Below are 24,007 nucleotides of genomic sequence, written 5' to 3'. Positions count from 1 at the left end.
CCATGCAATATGCACAGCTCTGTCTTCATTCTTACAAGATAGGTAAAGGACCCCTGGATGGTTAAGCCCAGTCAAAGGTGGCTAAGGGGTGTGGCGCTCATCTCGCTTTTCAGGCCGAGGGAGCCGACGTTTGTCCGCAGACAGCTTTCTGGGTCATGTGGCCAGCATAACTAAACAGCTTCTGGTGCAATGGAACACCGTGACGTAAGCCAGAGCGCACACACTGCCTGTGGGCTTCCCAGGGCACTGATTGGTCACTGTTGGAGAAAGGAACCCATCCAATGGTCAGGGATAATGGGAGTTTCCCTCAGATAAGCACTGCTTATATGAAAATCCTGATCACATGTTGTCTCTGTCCGAATGGACACAAGTAGCAAGGGAATGCAAGATGCTGTTTGTCACCACATTTTCTTCTAACATGCTGCCACTGAGAACTAGCAGATCTAGCAATAACACACCCTTTTGTTAGGACTTGGACACAGCTAAGAAAAATTATTATTAGGAATGTTTTATTCTTCCCAGAGTAGGAAGGGCCACTCTATGGCCTGTTTTGGATTATCATTCTAGGCTTCTGGAAACCATTGCCTTAGGAAGCCAACAATGGGTGCCAGGATCAAGTCCTCTTCCCCTCCTCTCACATGCCAACCTTAGTGTGGAGGTTTTGGCTTGTTTTAAGCTGGAGCTCCTCATCACATCTGAACCAGGAAAACAAGCCAAAGCCAAACTGGTTTTCTGCTTTTGAAACCGAGTTGTAATGGCTGAACTGTAAGCCCCATGACATTTCTACCCAAGTGTACCTTTACAGGGGAACAGGGAATAAATGGTCTGTGTCATTAATAGAAATGTCTTCTTGGCTTATCTATACTGTTTGTTTACTGCAAAGTATAACATTCACAATACTGATTAGCAAAACCAAGCTGTCTTTGTAGCCATGTACTTGACCATTAACACACACACAATTTTATACCTGTGCCAAAATCAGTACCCTTAGATTTGTATGTATCACTCCCTCAAATTATTTTGTTTGTCACGAGGTGTTTCCAGATTAGGGTGGGAGGAGCTTAATTTGCAAATGGATAGTTGGCAATAGATTTGTTCATTTGCTTATCAGATTTTCCCTGGAAAGGGTAGATCCAGATTAAATGGTGTGGGGGTGGGCATGTGGGCAATTCAACAAACTTGCTCCAATACTACAATAAAGACCCATCTCGAAGCACCCACCTTCATGGATGAATTACTGTGTTAGAATCTCATGGAAAATGGTGCATTTGCATAGGAACAGTTACAGAACATGGTAGACTTGGAACAGACAAGGTGAAGTATTTCATCACAAAACACAACTGGGGGTGTTATTCATTTTTATTCTTATGCTATGTATTTTGTGTTTTTATGGTGTAAACTACCCTATGATATTTGGATGAAAGGCAGTATATAAATTTAATAAATAAAATAAATAAAAAATAGCTTATAAAATTCATCACCACTGTGTGGCGATGGGAAGTAGCTTAGATGTTGTAAATAAGGATTAAACAAATTCATGAATCCATCAATCACTATTAGGCCCCAATGAGCCATTCAGAATACAGAGAACAGTACCTAGGGGGAATCCTATGTTACTCACCATGCGAGTGGCTGGAGCTTGCAGCAGTCACACTAAAACGGTTGGTGGAAACACGATGGCTGGCGACATTCTTCTGGGGCTGGAAGAGGATGATATGTAACTTGGGAGTAAAGAGGCAACCAAGGACCACTGTGCCACTGAGGCTAACAGAGATACACATGGTGGTGGTCTGGACCTGTGCAGAGGAAAGAAAGAAAAACAGTACATCAATCTGTAAGGTAAAGAAAGAAAGTGTGGTGTTTACATGTGTCCCTACTTATGTACCTCCTGCATATAGGAACTACCCAAGTAAACACTTCCAACTGGCAGAGAAATAGGAAGTACCATTTGATTCTAGACTAGAAGAAGCATGATCTTCACTCAATAAATCTTCCCAAATTGTATAAACCTATGCAATGCACTCTGAGTTCTTCGTTCTCTCCTACCAACCATCATTCTCTTGTTTTCCTAAGGGTATGTGCGTTTCTGAAGGTTTCTTTCAAGGTTTGGCTTCTTTGGCATGTGGGCAAAAGTCATACATTGCTAACCCAACCTATTCACAGTGCTGGTCGCTTAACTTTAAAAAAGGACATGGGGGAAATTAAAAGGGCAACCCAATCACATTCTTGAAAATAAAACAAATGAAAACAAATGAAAAAAGTTGTTTCTGCCTAGGGCTGGACATGTATTGGGTCCCTTGTCAGCAGTCCTGTACAGCACCTTCAAGATTAACTGATTTAAGCTGCTATCTTATAGGTGCCTACCAGGTGATGGAGAAATCCCCATGAAATTCAGTCGGGCTTACTTCTGAGTAGACATGTGTAGGAGTGTACAGTTATAAAACCACACTTGTCCATATAAGGTTAAAGGTAAAGGTACCCCTGACCATTAGGTCCAGTCATGGATGACTCTGGGGTTGCACACTCATCTCGCTCTATAGGCCGAGGGAGCCGGTGTTTGTCCGCAGACAGTTTTTCTGGGTCATGTGGCCAGCATAACTAAGCTGCTTCTGGTGAACCAGAGCAGCACACAAAAATGCCGTTTACCTTCTCGCTGGAGTGGTACCTATTTATCTACTTGCACTTGTTGTGTTTTTGAACTGCTAGGTTGGCAGGAGCTGGAACTGAACAACGGGACCTCACCCCGTTGCAGGGATTCGAACTGCCAACCTTCCGACCACAACGCCACCAGCGTCTCCCATATAAGGTTATGTCACATTAAAGAAGTTAGTTGTCTGTCAGTGTAGCCTGAAGGAATAGGAGTGCAGCCCATGAAATCCTGAAACATATCCTTCAGGAATAGATCCCTACTCAGAATTAAGCCTCTTTGAATTAAGTGGAAGTCATGTATTAGTATATATCTGATGGTTTCAGCTATAGGTTTATGTCCCTGCATATATTTTAAGTTGTGTGCCTCACCTCTTGCTCTCATTTCTTATTGTTGTTCTCTGTCTGTATCTTATCACAAATATCTGGACAACCAGCTTTATCATTTCTTCCTGTGACTGTAGGATTCACATGCCACCCTTGGTTTGGCTCAATTTAGTTTTTATGTTTGTGTCATGAAGTTCTATTTTGTTATTTGGGTTACATGGATTTTATTTTATTTTATTATTTAAATCAACTTTAAAATGTATTACCATATCTCCCTTGTTGTAATCTAGTTCTACATACACTAACTCATTTGCTTCCATAAGGTGCGGAAGAAGTTGAAATTGCCTGCCTTTGAATTGCTAAGAAACAAGCATGATATCTTCCGATAAAATTAATATACTTCTGCAGTTTTTGCACTCAGTACATTCCCCATACTGATGGAAGACAACTCCCATGGCATATAAATGGATTTAATATAACAAATGAGAAATATGAATTGAAAGTTATTATCACAAAGACTCAGGAACTGTCAAGAGATTCGGGCTGATTTCATGAACATATACATATATATTTCTTAAAGAAAACGAATCCTTCAACAGATTAAGGAATTACCAAAATGAGTGCATAGAAAGAGAAAGCAAGTCTCAATGACAAAAAGCTAATAATGTCAACTACCAGTTGGTTCCTTTCCTGAGACACATCAACACACTCTCTAAAGTCACAAGAGCATGTGATTTTCCAATCACAGGATGACATCTATTATTATTCCCTGATGCTTCCAGCAATAGCAACTGTCCTATAATTATTGTGGTTCTTTGGATAGTGGCCTTTCACAACTTAAGCTTGTGGAGGGCATTAGGTTGGGGGTGACTATTGGAGAGTTTTCATAATCATAAATGCAGTTGTCATACTAACATAGCAATAGGTTGCTGATGTCATGCCATGGGCCTGAATATATATATTTTTAGAAAAACACTTATTGAAAATTCCCTAGGGCTTCTAGCCTCGGATGATTTGCACAGCAGAGTGAGTAATTAAATCAACAGAATCCCTGCCTTGACCTCCAACTGAGGACTACTCAACGCTTGAGTTCGTATCAAGCATCTATAGATATAGATAATATACTGATTATAATCAGTATCTTATCTTTAACATATGCACCTGAGGAATTGTTCTATGTAACTCAACATTCTCATGTTGCAGCTGATGCAGCTGGAAGAGGGGCCACAGCGTCTGGTTTACATGCTGAAGAACTCAGGTTCAATCCCTGATGGCTCCAGGTAGGGCTAGGATTGTCCCATGTGAAATACCAGAGAGCTGCTGAGTGGAGTTCTGCTCATAGAATTCTGCCACAAGAGTTGGGGAAGGAGGGGGATTTTCATTTTCTACAGGGCTCCTTTGCCAAAGGGTCAGATTTATGCATTTATCTGAGCAGCAGCTAGGAGAACTCTACTCTTGGGTAGAAAAATATGGACAGATAGTTTCAAACACGTGCTCTAAGCTTGGAGCAAAGTTTAAAACGCCCTTTCTCACTTCACTTCCTTCCTAGTTGGAGGAAAGGGGACATATCCTAGCTGAATGAATCTAACTCTGTGATCTTAACCCCTTAATGCACTAACTAGCACTCATGCATCGTTATGTTTGACTGCAATTTCCCACAATGAGAGCAGTGAAGACAAAGGAACAATCTCCCTAACAAAACAAATGGATGTGCCAATGGAGAAAGCATCACACCCCATATTCTGTGTACCCCCTATTTCCCCCAGGAAAGTAGCTACGTTGTAAGTACGTTGTTACTTTAAGATTTGCTGAGTATACATAATTGATAGAGTGACTGGGGCAACCCAGCCAGATGGGCGGGGTAATAATAATAATAATAATAATAATAATAATAATAATAATAATAATAAATGACTTAGCTGAGATTGGCTCAGTTATCTGGCAAAGTAGTAGAAGTATACTTTTTAGTGATCGCTTCCCAGAGCACAGCACATGTTAGCTTTACAAGTTAATAAATATTACTACTTTTCTAAAAAATAGTTAATTCTGGTTTAGGAAAACAACACCGTACTAATTTAAATGGATATTTGCCATTCCCAGCTTGTGCAAAGCAAATACTTCTTTGCATTTGACTATCTGGTAACTTAATACAAGATGTAAAGTAAGAAGCAGCCCTTAATCCCTCCACAAGTCCAGGAGTAGTTTTAATTGTACAGTTGCTATGAAAGCACTCTTACAAGTTTCTGTGAAGGTGGGCTTGACATGTCATTGATCTGACCCTCTAGCAAAACTCCGATGAAACATTTCCTCTTGCTTTGGAGCCTTCTGAGACCAGGTATTTGGCAGGCTTAGTGAAATTTTCATTCTAATTTCCTGCCTGTGGGAAGTCCTTTAGTCTGACCCCACATGGGAAAATGAGAGAAATGCTGTTTTCCTCTGTCACCACCTCAAGCTCAGGAAGTGAAGACCCAGCAATGCAATATCAAGACAGTGGGTTTCTTGCCACTACTAGGTCTTAGCAGTTTGCTGGACTAGTAGGGTTAAAACTTTACAACAAGCTTCCTGGGCTGCAAAAGTACAACATTCAAGCTCAGGCTCAAACCTTGCAAACAGTTGTTGCACACCTAATTTCTCCTGTGAGTTTATTTGTTGATTAATATGTGATACAGACTTGGTTTCACTATTACATGACTGGATCCCCTCATCTAATTGTGACTTGAAGCTATTTTTATTGATCATAGCTTAGTCATTATTTATTGCAATTGTTAAGAGTGAATTTCTGTTTAATTATTATTTGCTGATGTTTTGAGAGTTAATTGCATTGTGTACTATTATATTATAATAGATTATTGAATGTTACTTTATTTGATATAAGATGATTATTTTAAAGTTATGTTTTATTATGATGCTTTGTATTGGATCAGATTATTATAAGGTGTATGTTTTTGTTGTTGCTGCTGCTGCTGCTGTAAACTGCCTTGTGCATAGAAATATAGAAAGGCGGTATACAAATTAAAAGGGGAATACAGAAGTCTCTTACCCCTCCACCCCAATTTGGCTTTTGACTTGCAATTATATGCACTGAATGACCCATGCCTTTCTCCCAGAGGAGTCTACCTCACAGGGTTGTTGTGAGGATAAAATGGGGAGGATGAGAACCATGCATGCCACGTTGAGTTCCTTGGAGAAAAGATGGGACGAACATATTGTAAATAGTTTTTTTAAAAAATTGCTGCCTTGTCATATTAAACACCTTTGTGTTTAGAAACTTCTCCTTGAGTTAGTCTAGTTTCAGAGTTTGGGATGGATATTGGAACAACATACATATTGTGCAAAGTGTTGATGAAACTGGGGTCCTACATTATTTAGAGATGGTCAAATGTGCAGCACAACAGAGAGGGGTCCAAAGTGGGACAGCTAATGGCAGTCTTAGAGTACACATCTAAGCTTTTAGTGGGCCAGCCCTACCATTAGGCTGAGTGAGATGCAACCTCAGGCAGATTTGAGGTGTCATGAAAGCACAGAAGATGGTTATTTAATTTATTCTTGCATTCTTAGTGCCATGGATTGGGAGGAGGGACTTTTGCCTCAGGGGTGTTCTGCCTCGGGTACCACAGGAACTTGCCAGCCTTGGGCTTTCTTCACATTGACTTTGATGGGGTGGGGGCATTTGCTGCTTTGCCTCAGGCAGCAAAATGTCTTGCACCAGCCTTGAGCATGCTTGGGTGCTATGCTGGGCTCTAACAAGCAGTTGGGGAGAGATGTGCAGGGAGATGGAGGACAGCAGCGATGTTTTTTAAAAGCTTTTATAGTTTTGTACTAGTTTCTAAAGTAATTCTGGGAGCCGAGGGCACAGAGGACCCTGTCACTCAGCACTTCAGAAGGTAGCTGCATAGCAGGATTTTTCCATTAGCCTAATCAAATTACAAACTCAAGTTCCCACATTTCATGCAGGCAAGGTCCCTGCTTCCGGGTGGCTTCAATGGAGCTGTGCTATTCAGCACCCATTAATAGCACACAGGTACTCTTTACAGAAATCAGAAACCTCTAATAAGGTGCCTTTTGGGCCAAGTTTCTTACAGGCATCGTTCCAAAGTTTCTCACAGCATCATATTAACAAGCTCCCCGAAGACTCTGCAAGCTTCTCAGAAATGCCAAGTGCATTTAACCAAAGACCTTATGGAACAGGTGCCTGCTACCAGTACCAGATTTTAGTATCTATCCCTATACCAGTGACCCACCTCTACAGAAGATGGAACTCATCCTAAATTGGGATGTTGCCATAGGATGGGTTAAACCAGAAGTGGGCAATAGGTACATTTCAAGCTAGTGGTGGATCTGTGGGTTAGCTCAGTTCTGATACTGAAAGTGGAAACAAATTCATGGTCTGAGCCATGTGCTCAGAGCACCCTGTTCCTTAATGATCAGAATTAATTATCTTAATTCCACCACCATGCATCTCTGTTTTGCATTCAACTCCAGCTGGTGAAACTTGAAGTTGCAGGAAAAGAATAAAGTAGATCCCAGAAGCCTGCCTGCCTATCCCTGGGTTGAACTGCCAACATCTTTGAAGGAGCTTCATGATGGAGGTTTGCTTGAATGTTGGGCATATTAATCTAGTGTTCCCAATACCCACCAGCCAAGCAGACTAGCAAGACCCATGACTTTGGCATTAGTCCAAAGAAGTGACTGTCACAACAAATTCCTGCACCTCTTTTTCAGATACCTCATCTTTTCCAGTGAAATTGCTCTAACATAAAACCAGTTGGGTGAAGCTGCAAGGAAGCTTTAACCTAACTCCCTGCCTAACAAGCAGATCAAACACCACAATCCCTATTTTATGAAGGATGGTGTCCCTCAAGGCCACAACCGAGATTGCTTAGCTTCCATATCCAGATGATTAAAAAAAACCACAGAACCATATTATAAATATTAAAGATTATTGCACTATTAACAATTAAAACTATTTTCTGCTTTGGAACTCACAGATATTGAAAATGAACTTCTGTATGGTCTGCATAGCACAGTGATGGCCACTGGGGGCTGCTGTTTCTCTAGCGAAACAAACACCAAAGGCAGGGTAGCTGTAAGGCCCAGAGACTGATGCAGTAGGAATGGAGAGTTGGAAATATTGTACTCATTTTAAAAATTACCTTAAGGTCCAGAAAGTAATTATTTCCTCATCCCTAATTACCCCAGTTGCAGATAATCATTGATGTTCATTGCTAGCAACGCACATTCTTCTACGATTCTTGAAAAATTATGCAACTTGCTGTTTTTGACACAATCTGTTGAGTTTTCTTTAAGCAACTGCACATTTGTGGGGGTGGAATGGGCCTCACAGTCCCACAAAATAGCTGAATTGCTGTGTCTTCATTATGACAGTAGCATGCTTACAAACATTCAATTCTTTTCAACACAAGTCACCGCTAAGTGCATTGGCCAAATCTCTGGCAATTCTCCAACGTTTGTCCAGATTGCAATTGCCTCCAATCTTTTCTGATCAAGTTTTTTTTCAGAGATATGGTGAGCTGGGATCAGGAGATGAAATGGAATACTCAGAAATTCAACACAACCAGATCACTGAAAATGGCAGCTATCCCTCACTGAAGAATTATTATGTGAACTGAGTCTCTCTAAAGTGCTTTCCCGATCATTAGTCTACAACCTAAGAAATGAAGAAATGCTCATTTGTTGTGCACTATCAAAATATCTTCCTCCAAGGTTTTGTTTCTGTTTTGGCCCCAGATCCGTCCAAGGGACTTTCTCACCAGATGAAACAGGGGCAGCAATTTTCACAGATTCCTCCTTCTCCCTGTTGCCCCACAAAATTCTGCTTCAGAGGGTTCTGGGGTTGAGATTCACCCAACAAGTCATTCTGCAAGGGATTCCTCTTGTGCAGTGGGAGTCCCTCCCCACCCTCCTCCCTCTCGCACCTCTCCTGAAATTGACTCGGGGAGAAGAACTCCCAAAACAGTGGGGGAGGGGGGAGAGGAGAGGGGGAGGGGTGTTCTGTCTGCCAAGCTGTAATGTTTGTGCTGACTTTGATCCAACTTGTGGAATTAATAACAAATAGGCTGTAAATCACCCATTCAATAAATCTTTAAAACGCTCCAGTACCAGTTTCTGTTCCTGCAAGGGAGGCTTTAAAACTGATTCACTATGAATCCTTCAGCTGGGATAGCAGCAAAACAAGCTATACCTGCAAACATGTTTTTGGTGTTTTTTTAAACAACGGCACAGGAAGGCTGAAAAAATTCAAGAGTGCTTTGCCTACACATCCCAAACAGGCTGATACTTCACTTAATTTTATTTTTTTTAATGCAACAAATCCAACCTAATCCCCACCCCTCACCTTCACATGAAAACAACAGAGAAATGCTGGACTGAAACAATTTGACAACACCATTTTGCCTGCTTGCTCCAGAAAAACCTGACAGGATAGAAGGAGAGAAGAAAAAAGCAACTGGGCTGGTATATGAGTTTGAGTGGAATAACTTGACATAAAGTTGACATAAAGTATGGTTCCAAGAATGGAAAGACAGGCGGATAAGCCAAAGCTTCCAGCAATATTTTGTTGGAAGAGGGATATACAGTATGTAGTAAAGGTAAAGGTAAGGGGACCCCTGACCATTAGGTCCAGTCGTGACCGACTCTGGGGTTGCGGCACTCATCTCACTTTATTGGCCGAGGAAGCCGGCGTACAGCTTCCGGGTCATGTGGCCAGCATGACTAAGCCGCTTCTGGCGAACCAGAGCAGCACACAGAAACGGCATTTACCTTCCTGCCAGAGCGGTACCTATTTATCTACTTACACTTTGACATGCTTTCAAACTGCTAGGTGGGCAGAGCAGGGACTGAGCCACGGGAGCTCACCCCGTCGCGGGGATTCAAACTGCCGACCTTCTGATCAGCAAGCTCTAGGCTCTGTGGTTTAACCAACAGCGCCACCCGTTCAGCTAATATTTGAAGTGTAGTGCAATAGCCTAATAGAGAGTCCCTAGGGTCAATTGCACTGTTGGCAATGAGCTGTATTAGCTCCCCCCAGAAGAAGAAGAAAAAAAAAACACTACTTCAATAGCCACTTTAGAAATGGCTATATTTTACACCACCCAAGTACTCAAAGCGTTCAGAGTGAGGGCGAGGCAAGGGGTAAGGGCGAAAAAATCTGCACACTTTCGTGCTAGGGTGCAAGAAGGATGGGAAGCTTTTTCCGTGTTCGATCTCACTGTGACAACAGAAGCATTCTGATTTTTTGCACTCCCCCTGGACCCGTGTCCCTGGCGAAGGGAGGCTTCGCCAACCCCCAGGTATGCTTCTGCTAATAGTGCGGAGACTGAAAAGGCAAGCTGACAGGAAGCTATAGTTCTGGAAGTGGCTTTCATGTCACATGAAAGCTCAAATGCAATGTGGAAATGAGCACTTCGCAAAATGTCATGAAAATGGAACAAACTGCAGTGTGGATGCAGCCGGCGTGAATCTGCTCCACCCCTCCCCCTTATTTTCTCCCCATCCAACAGAATAAGGATAGGTGATGTGAAGGTGCCTGCCACAGGCTACTTTCCGCCCCCATTCTCAGCAAGCGATGACTTACCCTGTAATCGCTAGAGGTGACGTAGAAGATAGGCAGGAAGGCCAGCCAGATGATGCAGGTGGTATACATGGTGAACCCAATGAACTTGGCCTCGTTGAAATTCTCAGGGCATTTCCTGGTCTTGAAGGCATAGACTGTACACAAGACTATCAAGAGCACATTGTAGGTGAGTGAAATGAGCATACTGGAGTCTTGGTTGTTGCACTTGAGTGTGACAATGTACCTTTTGTCGGGCTCCGTCTCCTTCCGAGTGCCGGGAGTCTCCACCAGGAGCCAGATGACGACAATAATGAGCTGGCAAGAAATCAGAGCCATGCAGATGACCACTTGGGAGGTGGGGCTGATGAACCTTGGGCGCTGCACGCCCTCCTTCACCCCGCTGAAGATCCGAGCGATGCGGTTGGTCTTGGTCAAGAGGGCTGAGTAGCAGACGGCGAAGGAGGTCCCCAGCCCCAGCCGCCGCAAGGTGCAGACCGCCGTAGAGGGCTTGGCGATGAAGATGAACGTCATGCTGTAGCACATCAGAACCCCGGTGAGCAGGATGTAGCACAGTTCGCGTCCGGAGGCTTTGATGATGGGAGTGTCATTGTTCTTCACGAAGACGCCGAAAACAAACAGGGTGGAGATGAAGCCGAGGCAGGAAATGGTGACTGGTCCAATAGCCCAGACGTCCTTCCAGCGAATGTACTCTTGGGGTAGCTCATAGCATGCGTTCAGCATCGCGTTGGGCCAGTAACCAAGTCCACAATCGCTGCAAGTGAACTCATCCAGCAGATATTCGTAAGGCTGGCAGGGAATGCATATCCAACAGCACATGTCTCCTGGCTGCATGCTCTTCATTTCATTCTTCTTGCAGGGATCGCTGCACTGGGAAACAGGGATGGAGGTCTTCACCCAGGGGATGAGGCTTGTGTTCAGGATGAGTCCTTCTGCCCAAAAGCCCACTTTCTGATAGCGATACCTCCCGTTGGCTCTGTGGTAGTTGAATATATTGTAGCGGCCAATCCCATCCCCACAGTGGTCAAATCGAACTGTGCTTTTGGTGTCTAATGATGGTCGAAAGGGAGCTGCGAAGCAGAAGAGCAAAGACTCATTTAAATGATGGAAAAGCTAAATGATTAGAAAATCAAATGTCCACATATAATTGAATCGAGCGCCACACGTACCTGTCACTCTCCTTTCCAGGGCATGTCTACAGAGGATTAACTACAAAGTGTTATCATACTTTGAAATAAATCTACTTCTGACTAATGGGATTGACAGAAAAATGTTTCACTAAGAAGAGGGAAAAAACACATTTGTGCAGAAAATCCTATTTCACTAGAATGCAATGTATAGAAACCCATTTTTGGTTATTTTTAATTACAAAAATCAAAATGGATATTCAGGACAACATGTTAGAAATGAACCAAAGCCTAATAGGGTGCTTTGTCCCTTTTGACCTTACAGTTTCAGTTGCAAGTGCCATAATCATGTGTTTGAGCATGCTAAATGTGCTGTTCTGTTCTGCTGTTTTTCTTTTCTTTTTTGTTATTTCAACCCATAATTTCATGTTCCCAGGCATTGTGATGTTACAGACGTGTGTCTGTTGCCCCTACTGTACTTGTTTGTATAGGCTCAGCATACCTGTGGGTGGAATAGCCCTAAGGACCAATCTAGACGTGACAGTACAGTGGTACCTTGGTTTAAGAACAGCTTAGTTTATGAACAACTTGGATTAAGAACACTGCAGACCCGGAAGTAGGTGTTTTGGTTTGTGAACTTTGCCTTGGAAGCAGAACATGTTCCGCTTCCTGTTGAATGTGTAAATTGAGTCCCCCGCTGCTATGGGAAAGCACACCTTGGTTTAAGAACGCTTTGGTTTAAGAACGGACTTCCGGAACGGATTAAGTTCGTAAACCAAGATACCACTGTAGTCACATAACTGGCTTCATGTGCTTGTTTTTCCTTTATTAAACAGCAGCCACAAGCCCCCTGATCTAGACAAGGGCCTCAGAGGAGCCACAGTGTTAAAGCCTCCCTCCACCAACCTTGCAATCTCAGTCTAGATTAGGTCTCTTCAGGGCTGCTCTTTAGAGAGAGAAAACAGGCAAGAAATGGCTAGTTAGATGATTAACACCGTGTCTAGGGAAGATGCAAAGTTGTGAGCACTTTCCCCATTTCCTCCTCCTCCTTATCAGGTTGTGTGCTATAAGGCCACTGTGAGTGCTTGCTGGTCAAGAGATGGAGCAGAAATGGAGAAAGGCAACTTTCAGGCTAAGCTTTGTTCCCTTCTCAACAGCAGATCAGAGTTGCATGCAGACCCAGAACCAACAACCTTAGAAGGAATTTGATATCAAGCTAAAGCAAGCATTCTGCCAGGGCAAGCATTTTGGCTGGCCAAATGGAGCAACCCCACATCTCCTCCCTCCCATTGTACTGTATGTGTCCATACAGAAAAGCGCATATTCCCCCCATATAATATGAGAAATTGCCATGAGGCCTCACTGGCCACCTTAGGCTGAAGCTGCACCCTTCTTCTCCTATCACCCCCCAAGCCTTTATTTTCCCACACCCCAAAGCACAACCTCGGCTTACCATCAAATGTCACATTCAGCATGAATTCCTTGTAGAACCTCTTGCCGTTCACAGGCTTCATGGGGTCGCAGAGCTTGGTGGCGTTGGGGCACAGCGCTTGGTACATGTTGTGCAAGGCGTGCGCCATTGCGTAGACCGCATTGATTACAAACATGATCTTGGATTCCTGCTCAAACTTGCCTGTCTTCAGGGAGAAGCGGCTACAGTTCTGGCTGTGGAAGCTGCACTGGAACTTGTGTTCCCAGAACTCCCGGAACCAAGGGTTTCGGCTGTTGTTGTAGGGGTCAAGGTTCCGGAAGTACACTGCGAATTCCTGCACCGGGTAGGAAGCCAATTCAATGGTGATAGCTCCCTCAGCTATTGGCTCACTGCCAGCCACCACACTCTCGAGAGCACCCCAGCCATCACTGGCCACCCACGTGAAGGACACGTTGATCCTCTGAGCGGCTGCCAAGAGCTCTCGGGCATCTTCGCTCCGGGTGAAGAGCACAACCACCCTTGCGCTGGGCTTCTGCAGCAGGGCCTTGATCACCCCGTCAAAGGTCTTCTTGTTCATGGAACGGCCCACTTTCTCAGAGGTGGCGATGCAGATGTTGCGAGCCCTGGCTTGTTGCTCAAAGGCTTCGATGCCTGTTTCTCCATAGTCACCTTCTGAGGCCACCGTGGAGACGTAGGTCCAGTTGAAGAAACGCAGGATCTCGGACATAGCCTTCGCCTGGTAGAAGTCTGGTGGGACAGTGCGAGCGAAGTAATCGTAGCGAGTTTTGTCGCTGAGCTTGGCACTGGTGGAGGCATAGCTGATCTGGGGGATCTGGAATAGTCGCAGCAGGTTAGCCACCTGAAGGGAAAGAGAGGAAGGAAGGAAGGAAGGAAGGAAAGAAGGAAAGAAAGAAACAACTTGATGAGCAACATATAAGTGGCAACAGGAGAAATATCATAGTTATGAAGCAGCAATGACGATGAAGAATACTCTACCTGCTCTGTAGAGGAAAATGTGATAATTTAAACATAATGCCCCAGAAGACTCTCCTGTTGACATTTGAAAGAGGAGGCAGTTCATAAACCTCATGTTTCCCAGATCCGAATTTGAGCAACTCTACCCTGAAAATTCAGTTTAGAAATCAGACCAAACCATGGTTAACGAAGTTTAATTATGGTTTAGTTTGGGGCCTGAACTGACTTAAAAAGCATTTGCAGTCAACCAACAAACCAGAAACCACTGCTTGAAGTGGGTTTTCAAACTATGGTTTCTGCTGGCAGTGGTTTGGCATGACATCTGACTTGACATGCTATAGCTATAGATATCCTTCTGCCTTCAGATGCTGCTTCACCATGTGAAGGAAATGAGCAACATGCATTTAAGAAGCTGAGTCCAGAGAGGATGGAAAATGAAAACGCACAAGAAGCTCTGAATTAAAGCATGGTTTGCCTTCTATATGATTCTCAAACTGTGGTTCAAATTCTAAACTGTAGTCAATGCAAACCATGGTTTGGTGTTTAGAACAAAATTGATCATTGTCAGTACTGTATATCTGGTTTAATGAGATGAGGAAGAGAATGGAAGAACTACAAGGCACAGGTACCCAGATGGCATTGCATAAGTTGGCATCTGAACCTTCAGCAGGCAATGCATACACACTTCCTAACTTTTTGGTGTGAATATGAGGAAGAGCAAATTGTTCTCTAAAAATCAGAGCTCACATTCCGAGTAAATGATATGCTCTGTACCACACCGAGATGTATCTGCAGCAGTAGAGGGACATACTGATGGTCTATATTTAAACCAGTGAAGGTTGGTCCATTAGGGCAATTGGGATGCTGCACCACCAGCTTCAGCCTGCCCTCAGCCAGCCCTCACCTGCCTGCCTGCCTGCCTTCTTGCTTACATCCAGCCCAGAGCACTCCCTGTCAGCTTCCTTTTCTTCAGTCTCTGTGTTTCCCCTTGCAAAACTCAGAAGGAAGGCGAATAGGAGCAAAACTAGAATTACCGTATTTTTCGCACGATTGGACGCACCGGACCATAGGATGCACCTAGTTTTTTTGGGGGGAAATAAAGGAAAAAAATTTTGGGGGGGAAATAAAGGAAAAAACTCCTGCAAGCCTCCCCACTCTGCGGATGTCTGCCTGGCGCGAGGGGCGCTCTGCTTCAGGGCGCCCCACCCGCCAGGCAGCAGGCTGCTATCCGCAGCGTGGGGAGCCCTGTGGGGAACTCCTGCAAGGCTCCCCACTCTGCGGGTGTATGCCTGGCGCGAGGGGCGCTCTGCTTCAGGGCGCCCCACCCGCCAGGCAGCAGGCTGCTATCCGCAGCGTGGGGAGCCCTGTGGGGAACTCCTGCAAGGCTCCCCACTCTGCGGGTGTATGCCTGGCGCGAGGGGCGCTCTGCTTCAGGGCGCCCCACCCGCCAGGCAGCAAGCTGCTATCCGCAGCGTGGGGAGCCTTGTGGGGAACTCCTGCAAGGCTCCCCACTCTGCGGATGTCTGCCTGGCACGAGGGGTGCTCTGCTTCAGGGCGCCCCACCCGCCAGGCAGCAGGCTGCTATCCGCAGCGTGGGGAGCCTTGTGGGGAACTCCTGCAAGGCTCCCCACTCTGCGGATGTCTGCCTGGCGCGAGGGGCGCTCTGCTTCAGGGCGCCCCACCCGCCAGGCAGCAGGCTGCTATCCGCAGCGTGGGGAGCCTTGTGGGGAACTCCTGCAAGGCTCCCCACTCTGCGGATGTCTGCCTGGCGCGAGGGGCGCTCTGCTTCAGGGTGCCCCACCCGCCAGGCAGCAGGCTGCTAGCCGCAGCGTGGGGAGCCTTGTGGGGAACTCCTGCAAGGCTCCCCACTCTGCGGATGTCTGCCTGGCGTGAGGGGCGCTCTGCTTCAGGGTGCCCCACCCGCCAGGCAGCAGGCTGCTATCCGCAGCGTGGGGAGCCCTGTGGGGAACTCCTGCAAGCCTCCCCACGCTGCGGATGTGTTCCCGAAGCGCCTGGAGCTCTGCTTTCAGGGCGCCCGGCGCTCCGGGAAGCAGGCTACTATCCGCAGCCTAGACACGGCTAGCGGAGCGCTAATCCCGAAGCCCCAAGCTTCGGGATTAGCGCGGCGCTTCGCTAGCCCTGGGAGAGCCCCGCAACGTCGCGGGGCTCTCCCAGGGCTAGCGAGACCTTGCCGGCGCCCAGAAGCTTGGGGCGCGCTGAGCTCCGCGCGCCCCAAACTTTGGGATTAGCGCGGCGCTTCGCTAGCCCTGGGAGAGCCACGCAACGTCGCGGGGCTCTCCCAGGGCTAGCGAGACCTTGCCGGCACCCAGAAGCTTGGGGCGCGCTGAGCTCCGTGCGCCCCAAGCTTCGGGATTAGCGCGGCGCTTCGCTAGCCCTGGGAGAGCCACGCAACGTCGTGGGGCTCTCCCAGGGCTAGCGAGACCTTGCCGGCACCCAGAAGCTTGGGGCGCGCTGAGCTCCGCGCGCCCCAAGCTTCGGGATTAGCGCGGCGCTTCGCTAGCCCTGGGAGAGCCACGCAACGTCGCGGGGCTCTCCCAGGGCTAGCGAGACCTTGCCGGCACCCAGAAGCTTGGGGCGCGCTGAGCTCCGCGCGCCCCAAGCTTCGGGATTAGCGCGGCGCTTCGCTAGCCCTGGGAGAGCCACGCAACGTCGCGGGGCTCTCCCAGGGCTAGCGAGACCTTGCCGGCACCCAGAAGCTTGGGGCGCGCTGAGCTCCGCGCGCCCCAAGCTTCGGGATTAGCGCGGCGCTTCGCTAGCCCTGGGAGAGCCACGCAACGTCGCGGGGCTCTCCCAGGGCTAGCGAGACCTTGCCGGCACCCAGAAGCTTGGGGCGCGCTGAGCTCCGCGCGCCCCAAGCTTCGGGATTAATGCAGCGCTCCGCTAGCCGCGGCTAGCGGATAGCTTCCTGAAGCCTGGAGAGCGAGAGGGGTCGGTGCGCACCGACCCCTCTCACTCTCCAGGCTTCAGCGAAAGCCTGCATTCGCTCCATAGGACGCACACACATTTCCCTTGCTTTTTAGGAGGGAAAAAGTGCGTCCTATGGTGCGAAAAATACGGTAGCTGGTTCTGCCTGCCATTGACTCTGGCTGGCTCCACCTACTTCCGGGCTCCCTGCCTCCCACTCCACCAGTCGCACCAGCCACCCAGGATTAAAACATTTGCTGTTGAAAGCATATCCTTAATATTGCAACCCATTTCTAAGGCATTAGGTTAACAGCGGTTAACATGGTTGACCTTATTTGCCTTGTTTGAGCTAATTGTTTATGACACATCAATGCTACACTGATGTTTCTTTACTATGGATTTAAACTGTTTCGTATGCAGTGAAAATCTTTGCACAAACATCTACTGGATGTTGGAGCACACAAAGAATAAATGACACAGAGTGACACATGTTCGGTGGGTACCTTAAGTCTGAGCCACACAGAATAGGAGAAGTGTGATGTCGTGCGGTGTTGAAATGGCCTAAATCATCTTCCTGGACCATTGAAATTAACCCCTCGCTGAGATGAATAGGGCATTTAATGGGGACTTTCATTGTGAGCTTCTTGCAGCTTCTTACAGACAGATGTGAACTCATAAATACATGGATGGCATTTTGTACACATTTTCTTTGGAGCTGCAATAGCTAAAACCCTGGGGTTTAATCTCGATCAAATCAATAGGCATTTGCCGCTGGCCTCAATGGGAGGTGGATTGCAAGTGGCAAGATAAGATGATGGTGAATTAGGTAGCAGCTTCATACAAAAATCTGATACATGTTTCCCACTATATGTTCTGACCTACATATGACTGACTGCATGGTTAGCCCTTTATAAGGAATTAGGCTAAATCACACCGAGCTACCACAGTAGAAAAATAAAGCAGGGTCTGTTATGTGTTGTACTCAATGAGCCACTCTTCCCATTAGTTTCAAGTTACAGACTCTTTATAATTGGAGACAGCAAAATAACAAGCCTCTCTAGATTGTCAGCATCTTGTTTTGGTTTGTAAAATCCTTCTTTCCTGGCATGTGGAAGAGGCATGGCATTGATTGTCACACACGCAGGAGCACTTCTAACCATGACTGCACATGCAGCCATAACAAATGTATGCATAAGGCATCCTATTGACAGCCTCCCAAGCTCTCTGCATGCATAATTGGTACAAATGTCCATCACATTTGCAGGATATTGCTCAAAGACAGTACTTTGCAACAAGATAACCGCTAATAGAAACCTGCCTCTTAATATGAGAGCTTGCTCAAGGATGACCAACTTGGAATGCCAATTCTGAAATCATTTTGAATTTTTACCATGGAAGTGTTGCAATTTAGGCTGTGGAGGGGCAGCCTGCCTCCCCTATATTCAGTACCACATATCTATCCGATTACTACGAAACAACCACATCAAGCACTCTCAAAATACACTACTTTTTCAATACATCCAGGAAGAGGCCTTTGAACGTTTCTGAGAATCTTATTCCTCTATCAGCATGTCCTTGCTTGCTCCACCCCCATGGAAACTGAAATGTTGCATCCGGTCTATTAAGCAGACTCAGAAATTAACACCCCCTCCCCAGACCATATGCAATGCATGCATATATATATATATATATATATATATATATATATATATATAATGCAACTCAGTATAAGAAAGTAACATAGTATATGTGCATTTATAGAGTACCTAGGGGATATGGCTAAAGAAAAGGGGAAGCTTAGCAAAGAGTTGTTCAAACACCAAGTTATGAGCATATCTAAGGAGTCTGAAGTCTGAACAGAAAGGAAGGACGAGAATTGCCAGCTCTCAGAACATGATGTCTGGTCTACTCTTTTGCATTAGCAGCATATATATAAAGGCATCAGCGGGTGGGCCATTATCACCTACTAAAGTAGTATCTGTTGACCAAGCTCCTGTAAAAAGGACTATAAAAATATGGAAACCCTAGGAATAATTTTCCTGTAAATGTAAAGTAGTAGGTTTATTATTATTATTATTGATCAATACTCCAGCATTTATGCACATAACACAGAGCTATATATTCCAAAACAAGGAATTGCACCAAATCTAAATTACTTAACATGTCTCTTTAGTTATTTGAAATATTTTTTTCTGCTTTTTGACCAAAAATGCCCAAGGCAGTTTGCAACAAATGTCTATCATCTATCTATCTATCTATCTATCTATCTATCTATCTATCTATCTATCATCTATCTATCTATCTATCTATCATCTATCTATCATCTGTCTATATGTCTGCCACCTTCTCTTGTCAAACTCCTGGGTCTTTCAGGGATGTGGGAGGCAGAAACTCAACAGATGATGCATGGAGCTTCAAAGAAATGGATATCTTCACCTGTTGAGCTTGCAAACTCTGAGGATATTTCTTATATTTCCTTGATGACGTGGTGCAAAGAAATCCAAAGCTGTTAGCTCTAACGCAGTAAAGGTTGCTGAAAACAAGCTGTTACGACCGAGGCTTGAGTCTCTCCAGAGCATTCGTGACCAACGGCTGGAATAGTTTACTCTCGGTCATTATTTTACACTGTCATTATTTCCCTTGTGGTCTGAAGCCGTTCTCCAAGCCGTTATGGAACTATATCTTACAGATTAATGGTGTGCTTTTATTCTTCAGAAACCACCGCCAAACAAACCAACTCCTGCCTCACAGGAATGCTGTGCAGTGACACTTGTCCTTCTCCGCTGCACTGACTAGAAGGGGAGGGGAGCGGCTTCTGGCTCTGCAAAAAACGACACAGTACGATGCGCTCACTGTGCAGCAAAGCAGAGCCGTAGGCCACTGCGCTGTCATGAAAACAGTTGGAATTCAGGTCCTGCAAAACTTCTGGGAGAAGGAGAAGCTTCAAAGCTATGAGAGAGTGGCTTGGATTTTCAGGATCAAGCTCCTGCACCTTCTTTACTGTGTCCAAGATCTTCTCAATGACCTCAGCTGAAAGGTTGGCTGCCCCTGATTTAGAGAAGGCAAACACTCTGCTGTGAGTACCACGCAAACCACTTGGGCTATGTTGGCCAAAGGGGTCAAAAGCTAGTGGACAGTGGACAGCAGTTGAGCCGATACATTCTCCACAGAGAAGAGGCTCACCTACAAAATATGTCAAAGAGGACATTGAGTCCAGCAAGCTAGAAACCCCAATAATCATTGTGGCTGGTGATCCTGGGCACCAAAATAAATCCAGTACTGAGGACATGCTGTTGCCCCCCTCTTTAAAATACTTGTGGAGATCTTGATGAAGAATGAAATCAAGGAAGCCGGGGCAGTCCATCCCCTTTCTCCACCTGGGGCAAAACAGGAATATGCTGCCATTACCACTTCTGCCGTGAGGTGGAATGCCCCCACTCTTGCCAAATGTGGGGAGAGAGGGGGCATTCCACAAGGCCTTGGCACTTGTCTTCTCTGCCCCGTGGGTGAGGAAGATGAGCGGCAACACTTCATGCTTGTAATGCCCCGCTCTTTCCTCACCACTCGGTGAGAGGGTGGATGTGGGCCATGTCAGAGCCAGGGCATCTTCAATGAAAGGCCTCTCTTCTCCCCAATAGCCATGGAGGAATCTGAAGAAGCACCTCTGGTGAGAATCGATGGCCAGGCACATGTGGAGACAGGCTCTCCTCCAGGTCCCTGTTGGCAAGCCTTAAAGGTCAAGATCAGCATTTTCAAATGGGTGCAGAACCACACTAGTAGCCAGTGGCGTCAGCAAAGCAGTGGTGAAATTATATATATATATATGTATATATATGCAGGTTTTGGTGTCCTCGGGTGTCTTCCCGTGTAAAAGTTGGGGTGTCTAGGCGACGTTTCGACGAGGTCTCACTCGTCATCTTCAGGCTGGTGCTTTCGGCTTCTTGTTACTGGAACAGAGCTGGTGCTTTCGGCTTCTTGTTACTGGAACAGAGCACCAGCCTGAAGATGACGAGTGAGACCTCGTCGAAACGTCGCCTAGACACCCCAACTTTTACACGGGAAGACACCCGAGGACACCAAAACCTGCATACCTATACCCGTGAAAATCTACGAAAGCAAATATATATATATATATATATATATATATATATATATATATATATATATATATATAAATTCCCAGCACAGCTTGTTGTCTAGCAGCCATAGTCTTAACCAGTGGTGGGGAACTTGTAGACATAGTTAGGCCTGGCACGCCTCCCCAATTTTCCCCATGAGGCTGTTTCAGCCAAGCCCCACCCACCTGGCCTACACCAAATGTCATCTAGGATGTCAGGTGGAGGGCAGGGGTTTGCAGCACTGGCAACCAGAAAATCACTATCAGTACAAGCACTGACAATTAGCTGGTCATCAGTGTCTGAAATGCGCTGTGCCTTTGCCTGTGCAATTTGATCTCAAACTACGCAGGCAAAGGAAAGCAGATTACCTGACATTACTGTGATGTTGGGTGAGTTATAGGTGGGTGGCACTGTCCATCAGTCTAAGTTGGCCCATGGAAGATGAGGGAGGTCAGGATCTAGCTTACGGGCTGGAACCAGTTCCCTGCCATTGTTCTAACTTAACTGCAGTTTCTGAACTGCACTTCCTGAGAGACAGCACCATGTAAAATATTGCCGTCGTCTCACCAGGAGGTTACCAGAGAAAGGGGTTGACCAAGACTAGGGCTGATATACCACAAGTTAGATATCAGACATGATGTGAGGTTATGTAATAAACTCAGGTACAGGTAATTAGTAGGGAATTTGTGAGATGATGCTAACGTACTAACGACAAAATGTAACAGCCAGAAGGAATTTTGCGGAAATGTCTAATATGTAATGCTAGTATGGAAGATCACAGAATTTAAGCAGAAGTGGTTGCGTGGGGTAAAAGCTTCCAGTATATTATTAGGAGGGAGAATGACAAGCACCTATTACAGTCTGAAGCCAAACTAGAGCAGACAAAGCAGTACGGTTACGGTTACTATGGATGCTATAACGTAGCTCATGTAAAAGGCAGCAGAAGGGAGGCTTCACTAATAAGGTTGTTGCAGATCCGTTGCTGTAAGAGCTGCAAGGCAGGCTACACAATTTTACGACTGATGTAGATCACAGTGATGTACAAGCAGATGTTGTGCAGGGAGAAAGCTAATCTGCTGCCTTTGTGCCTGGCCTAAGAGCCCTTCCGAAAGAGGAAAAAGTGAAGAGCAAGTCAAATAATCTACCAGCAGCGAAAATGTGCACCCAGAGCTGCGGATGGTGCTGCTGCAGTCTGCGACTCAAACTCTCCACTTGGTCCAGATGCTCTGCAGTAATGCTCATTATCTTCAAAGGGGAGAAATCCTCACTAATGAGGTTGTTAAAAATACAGACTACAAAAGAGGCAGGCTAGAGGAAAAAGCCCTGCCATCTGATAGGCTCTTCGGAGTTGAGAACCAGAACACACTTCACAGCTCTGGATGTGTCAAAACCTTGCTGCATAATTAACATGCACAAATAAATTTTAAGCAGAAAATTACATTCCATGGCAGCAAGAAGGCACCCAAGATGGCAAATTGCCCTTCAAGGACTCCCCACCGGCAGTGTCAAGGGCATTTGACCTAAAGCCTTGTGTTTAACTGTATGCGCTGTGGGGAATGGGAACAATCTTCCACACCTGCCAGGCTTGATTTTAGAATTATTAGCATGATGTTATAATTTCATAACCCCTTGCAGAACGGGGCTTTTGCAAGACTCAGTGCAAAACTCCGGGCCATTTAAGACCTCTACAATAACACAGCCATTTCTCTCTTGCTAATGGACTGTTGTTTATTTAACAGCTATGATCGTAATTATGGTAGATTGCCTCTGTAACAGCTGGGGGGTGGGACTAAGTAGCTCTTTTGTTCAAATGTTAAAAAAGATCTGTAAAAGTAATGCTAGTTACCAGTTACTGAGACTTTAGTGAGAACAATTTATCTCTTGTCACCAACTTGTCCTTAGAGCCATAGCATGAGACTGTTAAGCTCAGGGTCAGCAGTTTGTGCCCCATGTTGGGTGAAAGATTCCTCCATTGCGGGGGGTTTGGACTAGATGATCCTTGTGTTCCCTTCCAGCTCTACAGTTCTAGGATTCCATGATTATCCAAGGGAAAGCACAGATCAGGTAAATCCACTTCCATACTGCATTAGGCTACAATTATCCCCACAAGTTCCAATAGGTGTTTGTGTGCCTACAAATTTGGAAGCAAAACAAAGCTACCCAACATATAAGGGAGTGGTTTCTACATACTGGGGGACTCCCTTAGGTAAGGACAGATTTAACTAACCAGTCCCACCAGTGGAAGTCCACACAAGGTCTTTCACTCATGCAGTGGGGCTCCCCCCCTCTCATCCCCATATGCCCCCCTTCAGATCTGCTCTGGAGGGTCAGGAGACAGCCCTCAGAAGAGCCCCCAGGGGTAGGAGAAGGCAGATCACTTCCACCAAGCAAACAGAAGTGCTTGTGTTGCTGGTGATCAGCTTTGTGCTTTAGCATATGCGCCGCCGGGGTGCAAAGATCCACCCAGCGCCCCCAAATTTAGTTTAGCCCCCAAATTAACTTTGGCATTCGTTGTAAAATGAAGATAAAATGCAGCTCGTGGAATTCATAGTGTGTGTGTGCTCTAGGTGAGTTTTTGCGGAAATGGAAAACTAAAATTGCATGCTGAAACGCATGTGTAGAAGAGCCCTAAGTACTAAGTAGTTAGTCAAAGAAAATGCCGACAATTAGCAAAAATAAACATTTTTTTAAACGATTTCTCTAAATGAATTTGAACTGTAAGTGATGAAATTCAAACGCAATTTGCAATGTTTTGCTTGGGGTCAGCAGCACCTTTGACATGACTGATCTCGCGCAGCTTGCATGCAGCTAGCAGGAAGGTGCGAGATCAGTCATGTCAAAGGTGCCGCTGACTCACCCCGCTGCC

General features: G+C 45.8%; 1 protein-coding gene across 1 annotated transcript in view; it reads right to left on the bottom strand.

The window, feature by feature from the left end:
- The window catches only part of GRM2 (glutamate metabotropic receptor 2), an 85,984-nt gene that overhangs the window by 4,687 nt on the left and 57,290 nt on the right, over nucleotides 1-24,007 (bottom strand). The window contains exons 3-5 of the mRNA XM_028718723.2: nucleotides 13,145-13,982; nucleotides 10,568-11,634; nucleotides 1,622-1,796 (exon numbers count right to left, since the gene is read on the bottom strand). Coding sequence (XP_028574556.1) covers nucleotides 1,622-1,796; nucleotides 10,568-11,634; nucleotides 13,145-13,982 — 2,080 coding nt within the window. The remainder of the gene's footprint in view (nucleotides 1-1,621; nucleotides 1,797-10,567; nucleotides 11,635-13,144; nucleotides 13,983-24,007) is intronic.

The sequence above is a fragment of the Podarcis muralis genome, chromosome 2, assembly GCF_964188315.1.
Source record: "Podarcis muralis chromosome 2, rPodMur119.hap1.1, whole genome shotgun sequence".
NCBI lineage: Eukaryota > Metazoa > Chordata > Lepidosauria > Squamata > Lacertidae > Podarcis > Podarcis muralis.
Note: the sequence above shows the minus strand (reverse complement) of the source record. Positions and strands in the feature narration are given on the sequence as shown.